The sequence below is a fragment of the Antrostomus carolinensis genome, unplaced genomic scaffold (genome assembly GCF_000700745.2).
Source record: "Antrostomus carolinensis isolate BGI_N321 unplaced genomic scaffold, ASM70074v2 scaffold25571, whole genome shotgun sequence".
In the NCBI taxonomy this organism is placed as follows: Eukaryota; Metazoa; Chordata; class Aves; order Caprimulgiformes; family Caprimulgidae; genus Antrostomus; species Antrostomus carolinensis.
The window spans coordinates 8,727-19,949 of NW_010296736.1; the positions used below are offsets into that span (position 1 = coordinate 8,727).

Here is an 11,223-nt window from a genome sequence, read left to right on the forward strand (position 1 = left end):
CCCTGCTCGGCCACGCAATGCCCAGCCCTGCCCACCCTGCCCGCCCTGTCCCTAGCCTTGCTTCCCAACAGTGACACACCGTGCTTTCCCTGGCTGACACGCAGCAGTGAGGATGCTGCAGAGAGCCAGCCTGCAGCTGAAGCCCAGAGGAGCTTTGCAGTGAGACCACTTAAAAGCCAAAGAGTTGCCCCTTCCCCACCCAACGTGGATAAACATCTCGAGCAGTGAATTTCTCAGTGCTTAGCAAGTTGTTGAAGTCCTGGTCTGCAGGCTTGAAGAGTGGGGCTACCATGGAAGAGAATGTGTTCAGCGTGCAGCAGATACAGCCCAACGTCATCTCGGTGAGGCTCTTCAAGCGTAAGGTGGGCGGCCTCGGCTTCTTGGTGAAGGAGCGCGTCAGCAAGCCACCCGTCATCATCTCAGACCTGATCCGGGGAGGGGCTGCAGAGCAGAGTGGCCTTATCCAGGCTGGGGACATCATTTTAGCCGTCAATGGCAGACCTCTGGTGGACATGAGCTATGAGACCGCGCTGGAGATACTGAGAAGCATTGCTTCCGAGACCTACGTGGTCCTCATCCTGCGGGGCCCCGAGGGCTTCACCACTCACCTGGAGACCACTTTTGCAGGTGACGGGACACCAAAAACCATTCGTGTCACCAGACCCCTCTGCCTGACTCCAAAGGCAGTTGACTTGTCCAACCCAAACCTGCACAGCAAAGAGCAGCCGCTGCCAGTGACCGACCGCACCATGGGCTCCCTGTGGACAAGAGAGATGGGGCGGGAGGTGGAGCCGATGGTCCATGTTAACGGTGTCGTTACCGACAGCAAAGGACAGGACGCTGGGAAGCGAAAGGAGGGGGCTTGTGGTCACCCTTGCCTCAACGGTGGCATGGAAGACAATGAACTGCTCAAAGAAATCGAGCCTGTCCTGGATCTCCTGAAGAGCAGCAGTAAGAACAGCGATGGAGATGCACCCTCCAAGGTAGAGACAAGAGATATAGAAGTCCAGGTGGACTGGTAGGTCCCTAAATACATTTTTTATATATATATTTCGTGGAATGTGCTGGTTTTGGCTACCCAACGTGGCTGGTTCAGGTGTTGGTGGACACCTCTCCAGAAATTCCCGCTGTCTGACACAGCAGGATGGAGATGGAGAGGAAGGGGTGCAAAAAAAAAAAAAGGGAAGCGGTCGATGAGGGGAAGAGAAAAGAAAAGAAATGAAAAATTGGGAGCAGATGGTGGAAGAAAGGGAGAAAGATGTGAGAAACCAGGGAGTTAGCAGGAGTAATGTCTCATATGGAAAGCTGAGCTATGCGATGTGGTGGGTCATGGGCTGGGCTGGCATTTGTTTCTGTTCCATGTTCTCAATCTCATTTGCTTTAGGTTTAAACAAAATCCCATGCCTCAGTTTCCCCACCTGTCAAGTGAGATTTATGGTGTTGTCTGTCCTTGGTATTCTGCTTTGGAGCTCTCACCTTGAAATCTGCTGTTGATTACCTGCCCAAGAGGGAGAAGGAAGGTCAGACCAGCAGAGTATGATGTGTCCCAGGAGAAATCTGGTCTAGTGGAAGGTGTCCCTGTCCCTGGCAGGGGGGTTGGAACTAGATGATCTTTAAGGTCCTTTCCAACCCAAATCAGTCTGTGATTCTATGAAATGAGTTTCAAAATAGCTTTTGGCAATCCAGCTGTGGCTTTGGGGAGAGGGGATCCCCAGTCCAGCTCCAGCTGAAGCCAAGGGGACCTCTGCGCACGGGCAGCGGGACCTGCCTTGGGTGCTCCTGCCTTCTGTGTGTAGGGAAAGGGAACAAGTGGGGAAATGCTTCCCATCGAGAGCTCAGAAATGGCCAACCCTCGTTGAAATGCAACAGCAGAGCTGCCTGTTCATCTCCTCCACCATTTCTAGATGAAGCTCATTATTTCAATATACATACACGTGTAGAAGAAGGGTGGGGACAGATGGATGCTTGCCCCATGGCCTCTTGAGGAGGGTGAAGTCCCATCCCGTGGGTGGAACGGCTTCATTTCAGGTACCTGTCTCTGCGAGGGGCCATGTGCATGGTGTTGCCCTCCTGATCTTCCTCAGCATTTCCCTGAGCTGCAGACCATCGCTCCAGAGCCAAAGCAGCTCCCCGTGGTCCTTCACACTTTGCAAAAACATAATTGGGAGGTTTTTTGGGGTGGTTTTTTTTTCACTAGCAGCTCTCTCTCCTCCTGGCCATTTATTAGCGATGTCATGTTGCCTTTTCCTGGTGCCTTTCCCCAAGTCCCCGAGCAGATTTTAGTGGTGTCAAGTGCTGCGGCAGGTTGCGACTGCCCTCAGTTATCGACCAGCTGTAAAAGCCAGGAGGTATTTTCAGGAGGGTTCACTGAACCTGGTGATCGTGGTTCAGTGACAGAGAGATTAGTAACTTCAAGTTCCTTTGCTGCACCGGCTTCCTTAGGGAGGGGAAAATAAAATAAAATTAAAATATTGAATTTTTATATCTGAAACGAGAGGGTAAAGGCTGTTGGCTGGAGGAGGAGGAGCAGGATCCCTGCGGTGGCTTCCCTTGTCCTGATCTCCCAGTTGCTCCCATCACAAACCAACACCCACGCTGTGTATTTTCCATTTGCTTTTTTAATTTTTTTAAAAAATTTTTCAGTTGTTTTTGCGCCGATGTTTCTGCTCTCTCCCAAATAATGCATTTTTTCCGTGGAGGACACGGTTCCTCAAAGCCCATTAGGGTGGCCACAGTGAGTCAGAGGGAAAAAAAAAATCAGCTCAAGCCGGCGGCGGGTGGCAGATGGGGAAGAGCTGTGGGATGGGACACACTCTGGGACATCCTTCCCTGCTGTCCCTTCCCCACCATGCACCCCCCCAGGTCTTTCAGAAACCCTTGGGTTTGGTCTCTGCTGTGCAATAGGAGGGAATTTAACCCTCTGAGCTCAACTCACTGAGGGCCACCTGCCTGGGCTGCACGTACTTTAATCCATGACCAACACATCCCTGAGGGAACCTTTTTTAAGCAACCAAAGAATTGAGACCTTGAAGAGGTTGTGCTTGATTACAGATCCAACAAAATGTGCAGGGATGCTTAAAAATCCCCTCTGTCCTTCTAGTTTTGCTAAAACTCCTGCAGTGGAGCTGGGGGTTGTAATCTGGTAAAACCCTTGGAGGACATAATCCCAATACAAGGTACAGCCTCACCCGTCAAATTGTCCCCCTCAGTGTCCCCATCCCACCAGCTGCAAGTTTTCCAAGGAAATTCTGCTCCAGCTGGGGGAAAGAATTTTAAAAAAAGTGTTTTTTCTTTGAGGAGTCTCTGCTACTCCTGAAGAGATTAAACTGAACCACTTTGAATTCACTTAAACTGAAGGACCTCAGACCAGCAAGGATATTAGCAGAGTGGGTACTTCATCAAAACTCTACTCACTTTATTTTTCAATATCCTTTAAAAAAAAAAAATCTATGTAATCTATGTACCTCAAGATTGAAAATCCACTTTTCAGTCAAAATTAGTCTTCAGTCTTGTGCTTGATGAAAAGCTGCAGCCTCACTCTTGCAGCAGGACTCGTATGACCGAGAAGACCTGGGCTCGAGCAGAGGAGTGGGAAGGAGATATACTGCAGGGAAAACTTGTCGAGAGCTGCTCTGCAGGGTAAAGGGCATTTCTCAGCCGTCTCTCCTTCCACTCCTGCGACGGGCTGGAGATGATTCATCTCCTCTGCTGGGTCTCAGACAGAGCTGGGGCATCATGAAGGTCTTCTCCAGTGAGAGTTTTCTTGGTCCATCAGAGAAGTGCAGAAAGGTCAGTGAGCGACGGGGAGTGGATGACTGGGGAGATTGTTGGTCGATGCCAAAGAAATGCCCAAAAAAATAAGCAAGTTTTAGCAGATTGATGCAGCTCTAACGCTGTAGGCTGTGACTTCTCCAGGCTTAGAGGAGAGCAAGCAAAGCTGGCGTTAGTCAAAACAGGAACAGAGCTCTACCTAGGCACCAGGAGGGTGCAAAACCTTGCTCAAGGTTGAGCTTGACACCTACAGCCTGGACCACTTGACCATCAGTCCAGCTGGAGATGCTGGTCTTAGGACCAATCCTGTTCTGTCTCCATCTTCACCTGGTGTTGACCTTCACAGCCTGCAGCACTTTGTCAAAGCCAGTCCAGCTCGTGGAGCTGTGACAGCTTTCCTAGGGCAGAAAGGAATGGAACAAGTTTGAGGTTATTCACAAGGAGCCAAACACTTCTTGTTCAAGGTGGGCTTTGTCAAAAGTGATTCAAATGACACCTGATGCTTTGAGCTTCCAGCCCGGGTCTCTACTGGTACTCACAAGGAAAACTGGAAACTGTGAAGTTTGCACTGGGGGAAGAAATCAGTTCATCTCCATCCCTGCATCCATGGTCTGTGCTCCCCGGGGGAGTTGTCCCTACAGTGACCTGGCTTTTGCTCCCTGATGATTTTCAGCTGTAAGGTGCCCTGGATCCATGGTGTGTGCCCATGGGACAGGCTATGACCATGGCTGAATGTCAGCAACTCGGCTCAGGCCATCTGCGATGAAGTCGATGATAAAACAGAGGATGGAAGTGGGGCTCAAGGTATGATGAGAGCTGGCATTTCTGCCACGAGGCTCACTGGGGGCTAGAAAACAAAAATAGAGTTTGATTCACTCCCTGCCAGCTAACCCAGGTCTGTTTTCCCTCTGAGCTCTAGGGAGATTGTCATGTCCCATCTTCCTTCCCTCACCGAGTTGCCAGTATTTATTTTTCCTCTCAGGTCTATTCCATAACATGGAACAGCATGATGGAAACATGGCAGTTTCGGTCCAAAAAGCAGCATCAGCAGCCCTGAGAGGGAGAAGTGTGCTGAGAGCAGGAGTTCTGGTTATGAAGGGTTTCAAGGTTTCAGGCTCCATCCTGCATTGGAACAAACCCCATAATTTTGCAGTTCTCGAAGAGAAAATTCTCTTCCTCCCACCTCCTTCGCTGCCGCCAAAATCTCTTTTGTGTTGCTCAAAACATTTCATTTGCATTTCTGATGTCTTCATTATTCTCTACTTGGACACGCAACTTTAAAAACCTTCTGAAATGAAAAGGTTCCCTGAAACTCTGGTGTTATTGCCGTTCTGCAAAATGGTGAAGTCAGAAGCTTTGGCAGCGAATCACCCACCCCTTCTCCCTCGGCAGATTCTTCCTCCTCGTCACTCTGACTCCATCAGTCTAATCCAGCGAGACATTTTGTGCCCACAAACAGCGTGTTCCACTCAAACATACCCTCGTGGAACCTTCTCAGACCAATCCCCAAAGCATCCTTCACCCTCCCAGCCCCCTTCGCTGGTGCTGCTTCTTGCATCCCATGGGACAGTCCTTCTCCTTGTAGGTGGTCCCAACAGACAAATCCATGGCCCACCCAAGCCTGCACCTTCCTGGCAGACCTGAACTGCCTTCAGTCTCCAAATAAGATGCTGAGGCTGGAATTCTCCGGGTGGTCTTTGGGCATGGCTGTGAAGGGACACACGTGGTGGCTGCGGGTTGCATCTGACGCTGGCTGAATCTTGACCGATGCTGATGGGACTTTGGGATCATTTTTTGGGATCTGTTCCCAGGTCTCTATCTAACAATGCCAATGGCATTTACCACCCTCGTATTTCACAGGCCTCTCTCTGAAGCTGCTTTGTGCAGCTTGCTCAGCTCATTAGTCCCTAATCCCAGCCCTGGGCACAGCCCAGCAACGCTCTGACCTTCTGAGAGCGCAACATCTTCTTCAAGCCATGCTGCATGCTTGTCTGTGAGGCTTTTGTCCTCTTCTTTCAGTGCTGTTCAAGCCCATCTTTCTCATTTGGGAAGGGGTTTCTTGCTTTTTGATTGCTCTGCAATTGCCTTCTCCAGGCTCTCTCCAAAGAGCACATGATAGAATAGGATCACAGATTGGTTTGGGTTGGAAGGGACCTTAAAGATCATCCAGTTCCAACCCCCCTGCCAGCAGCAGGGACACCTTCCACTAGACCAGGTTGCTCAAAGCCTCATCCAGCCTGGCCTTCAACACTTCCAGGGAGGAGCAGCCACAACTTCTCTGGCCAACCTGGGACACTGTCTCACCACCCTCACAACAAAGAATTTCTTCCTCACATCTCAGCTCCATCTCCCCTCTGCCACTTTCAACCCATCACCCCTTGTTCTCTCACTCCCTGCCCTTGGCCAAAGTCCCTCCCCAGCCTTCCTGGAGCCCCTTCAGGTACTGGGAGGCTGCTAGAAGGTCTCCCTGGAGCCTTCTCTTCTCCAGGCTCAACAGCCCCAACTCTCTCAACAGCCCACCTTTTGGAGCTATTCCTTCTTCTTCCAGCATTCCTACTTCTTTCCTGAGCTCTGCTCCATCCTCTTCACCCTGCAACTCCCAGACCCTGCCTGATCCCTTCTCCTGCCTCTCCCTCAAACACGTGCCATTGTGCCAGACCTTGCTTTAATCCATGAGGTGAGGAATCTGCAGCCAGCACATTTTCCAACGTTGCAGACTGTGAGCTGCCCTGGGGGCATGATAGCAAGGAAATATGAACTTCTGAGGATGCAATGTCCTCTGGACTATGGTTTTCTGTGGGGCAAAAGAAAGGTGAGGCAAGAGCTGTTCACCCTGTCCTCCAGCACTTGAAGGAGGAGCAGTGGGCAGTGGAGCCTTGCAGCCATCTCCAAGGACACTTCAGGAGAGGAGAAGGTAAAAAGAAGGTATTTCTCTCCCAAAGCTCAGAGCGAGATGTGCTCGTGTGAGCTTCTCACGCAGTCCCAAGCTCAAGCGTAGGGTTTTCAGCTATCGGGACAAGGGCCAGGAAGGAGTCCATCCCTCGGAGTCACAGCACAGTGTGACGTCGACATCACGGCACGAGAGCCATCATCGGAAGCGTGGACACCAGTATCCTTATCGGTTCATCCAAACTGGTCCCTGGCGATTGCAGCAACCAGCGGTATCTCATCTCTGCATGGGAAATCAGAGAGATTCTTCTGCCGAGCAAATTCAAAGGAGAAAAGTGACAAATTTTCTTGTTACTATTTTTTCCCCCCCCTTTCTTTTTGGAAAAGCTTTGGAGAAATTTCTCAAAGGGCTGTCTCAGCAACTTCCCTCCTGCTTCATCACTCTGAGCACTGCAACATCATCAAATTAGTCAAAAGAAAACAGTGGTGCCTCTCATTTCTCCCAGCAGCCAGATGCTCTTTCCGAGGTGAGGCAGCATCTCAGGCTCTGTCTTTGCACCAGTGGGGGAGGGCAGGGTTCCTCTTTCTTTTTTTAAGTAACAAATTTTCCTTCCAGAACAAAAGACAACATCAAACAGGGTCCCTTCTCAAGAACCTGCTCTGGATCCAAGAGATCTTGATGTTTTAATATTTAATAGACCTGGCAGTGGGACCGGGTCACAGAGGGATCTCTGGATCCTGGATCTGACCTTTGGGAGTGTTGTGATTTAACTCAGTTGGCCACTAAAAACCACTCAGCCGCTTGCTCACCTTCCCCTCTACCCTGGGGAACGGGGAGAGAATTGGAGGGGTAAGGGGAAGGAGAGTCAAAGGTTGAGATAAAAACAATGTAATAATTGAAATAAAATGAAATAATAATTATAACATTGTAATACAATAATAATAGTAATAATAATAATTAATAATAATAGAATGTACAAACGAGTGATGCACAATGCAATTGCTCACTACCCACCAACCACTGCTCAGCTCATTCCTAGCTAGTGATCCCAGAGGAGGAGACAGATCCTGAAACTGCAATCCTGGAGGAGTGAGAGCCTCGTTTTCTGGCCAACCCTCATTTATATACTGCATATGACATTATATGATATGGAATATCTCATTGGCCAATTGAAGTCTGTTGCTCTCACTATGCTTCTATCCAGCTTGTGCAAGTCCTTCTAGCGAGTCCTACACTGGCAAAACACCTGAGCCAGTTCATGAAACGCCGAAACGGTCTTTATCAGAGTCACTCTGTAGTGGTTTTAACCCAGCTGGCAGCCAAGCACCACAGACTCACTCGCTCATCCTCCCCTGCCAGGGAAACAGGGAAGAGAATCAGAAGGGTTAAAGTGAGAAAACTCTTGGATTGAGATAAAAACAATTTAATAAATGAAATAAAATTTTAAAATAAAATAATAATTACAATAATAATGATAAAAACAATAATAATGGAATATACAAATGACTGATGCACAGTGCAATTGCTCACCTCCTGCAGACTGATACCCAGCCCATTCCCAGCTAGTGAACCTAGAGCAGGGAAAATCCTGAAACCCCAGTCCCAGAAGAGTGAGAAAAAAAGTTTTCTGGCCAACCCTCATTTATATACTGCATATGACATTATATGATATGGAATATCTCATTGGCCAATTGAAGTCTGTTGCTCTCACTATGCTTCTATCCAGCTTGTGCAAGTCCTTCTAGCGAGTCCTACACTGGCAAAACACGAGACATTGAAAAGTCCTTGATTTCTTAGCAACAACTGAAAACATCACTATATTATCAACATTCTTCTCATAGCAAATCCCAGATTGAAACCCAAACACCGCGCTCTTTTAGCTACTAAGAAGAAAATTAGCTCTATCCCAACCGAAACCAGGCCAGGGAGAGTTCAGCCAAGCAAGTGCCTCCAAGGACAGATCTTCAGTGTTGCTTCCAGTGCCTCAAAGACACTAAAGGGTGATTTAAAAAATCCTGTTCAATGTTCCAAAGTGCCCAGGCTGGGTTTGACGGTGAGTCAGGAGGATTTCTCCAAAGGCTTCCCTCTTCCCTGCTCCCTGGAGGTGCCCAACCTGGCTGCCTTTAAACACCCCTTGGGGGGGGGAAGTTCACCCTCCCCATCGCCCACCAGAAGCCCTAAGAATGACCCTTTGGGCTCTCCTGTGCTAAAGAGCTTTTGGAAATGTTCTCTGGAGACTGAGCTGAGGGTTGGTGTTTGGGCCATCCTGCCGGTCTCCTTGAGTGTGTGAGCGGCATCCTCGTACGAACGTGGCGGGTCACCCCGTGTCTCTGCTGGTGGCTGGGGAAGCCAAGCCAAGAGAGGAAAATAACTGACCCAGAAGACCCTGTTCCTGCCTGAGCTCACAAACAAGGCAGTTACAAGAAACGGGCAGGAAATATTTGCAAAATGAAGCAATTGATTTATTTTTTTTAATTATTATTATTTTTTTCTCCCATCTGGGGTGAGGCTGTGGCTGCTCTGAATGTGGCTTTTCTCTCCCTGTCTCTCTCGAAAAGACAGAGCCGGATACTTCTGGGCAGCCTCATCCGGGAGAGGTCTGCACTAGCTCAGCGCAGGGGCATGTACCCGCAGCCCTGCGAGGGATGGACCTCCTCACCCAGCACCCAAACTGCAGCACAACACCAGCACGGAGGCAGGAGATAAGACCACGAGTTTAGTCTGATGGTTTTGTCACAGCTACGCTTGACTCTGCTTTTCTAGCAGAGACTGAGGGTGAGGGCAGCACCTCGCTGCCTGGTTCATGCAGCTCTAAGTTCTTCAAGAATCACAATACATAACCCATTTCTGCCCCGGCTGCAAACGTGCAATGGGATGTGGAGCATTTGCTCCTAGCTTCCAACCCTCAATGCTCACCTGGATTTCCCTGTTCCTCAGGATGGTGAATCTCAGTGATGCTTGAGGCCAGTGAATGGAGCAGGGTCCTGCTCCAGCAATACTTGTCATGCAGAAAGTCACCAACTAGAGCGATGATTTAATTCAAGCATCTGGTCTTTTTCCATGCTGTTGGCACATGTACCAACATTTATGTCTTTGCTAGTGTGTAGACAACGAGATTACACATGCAGCCTCCTGGCTGAGACCTCCTGCTGCTGCTGCCGATTGATGGATTCTTCTCCGAGGTTCTCTTTTGCCGGCAGACATCTATTTAGATGGGCTTGCAAACACCTTCCTGGAAACAGCAGGTCATGCTAGGTGCCTGCAGGTGTATGCTCAGTGTCATTTTGGAGGTGCCTGTGGGACGTCTGTCATGCTGGGGTCTGTCTGCCCCAGCCTTTCCTGTCTGCATAGAGGCAAAGTCTGTGCCCCTGGAGAGGCACTGTGGTCCCCCAGGAGGTAGGTTCCCTCTGCCAAGTCCCAGGCATCAATAAAGCCAAGGGATTTTTTTCTGTCACCTGACATATTTAGTGCTTGTATCTTGATTTTGGGCCAGTCATGGGGCGCAGCATATTGGGGCTCATCAGGAGATGGCTTGGGTATGGCCACCACTTCACATGCTCAGTGGCTCTGTGTTGACCTGCCTCTGCTCTCCCTGATATGATGAGGCTCAGGGCAAGATGTGCAGCTGTGGAGAAGAGTATTCTCCAAGAGGTTTAATAGCTAGCCTCGATGTTGAAGAACCAGACTGGATGAATTTTCATCCTAATAATTCTCTGTTTTGCTGCTGGGAATACTCCAGATGGAAGTAGGCTGGATATGTCAAGAGACCCTGAGCTTCCCTGTTGGCTGGGCTGGTAGAAGGCAGAGTGGGTTCCCCATGGTTCACGGTTGTCCCCAGCCCTGGGACCTGCACTGCTGCAGAGTGCTCCCAGCAGTGCTGTCACTGTAGAGCAGAGAGCCGGGACCTGTTTTCTTTGGCTGCGGCTGCGCCGTGCAGAGGGTGGGGTTTCTTGTGTTTTATCTGATTGAAACACTTTCATGTACTGGTAGGAGCCAAGTCACAAAAGAACAACAATCTTTTCTTGGGGGGGGACATAGAAAACCCAGTAAAAACTGCTACTGTGGCACATGTACCTCCTCGCTTGCACCACGCTGCCCACTTTCACCCTAAGGCAGCCAATGTTTGGAAGGTGTCCAGGAGCCTAGTGTCATATTTTGGCAGCTGAATGTTGTTCTCTAAAGGCAGAAAAATTACAGAAACCTTACAGCCCAGGGAGATCATCCTTAAGTGAAGTATTTTCTTTAAGCTGTGACAAAGTGGGGGGGGCAAGAAGGATTGTGAAACTGGATTTGTTTGTATGTGCGTATCTTCTTGAGATGGTGTCAAAAGCATCATGTTGGTGTGAATTATGTGCGAGTGTCCTACTTTGGTTGGTGCCCAAAGCCCACTGTCACTAGTGGGAAGGCTCATTATTGACTTTGGGGGCATCTGGAAGACTTTTAAGAATTGAGAGCAGGAGCAAACAATTGCCAGAGCGCATTACCTCGATGGTCTGTTGAGTAAGGTGGCTGTGAGCCATGGGGCTGCACCCATCCTGTCCCGTGGCACCATGCATCCCAAC

At 49.5% G+C, this 11,223-nt stretch overlaps 1 protein-coding gene across 2 annotated transcripts in view; it reads left to right on the forward strand.

Moving 5' to 3' along the window:
• Positions 1 to 290: 290 nt before the first annotated feature.
• Positions 291 to 11,223, forward strand: part of NOS1 (nitric oxide synthase 1) — a 41,781-nt gene continuing 30,848 nt past the window's right edge. The window contains exons 1-2 of one of the 2 annotated variants that reach the window (XM_010178389.1): positions 291 to 864; positions 898 to 1,018. In XM_010178389.1, coding sequence (XP_010176691.1) covers positions 291 to 864; positions 898 to 1,018 — 695 coding nt within the window. Of the gene's footprint in view, positions 1,019 to 11,223 lie in introns of both variants that reach the window. The other variant, XM_010178388.1, reaches the window with a different exon arrangement.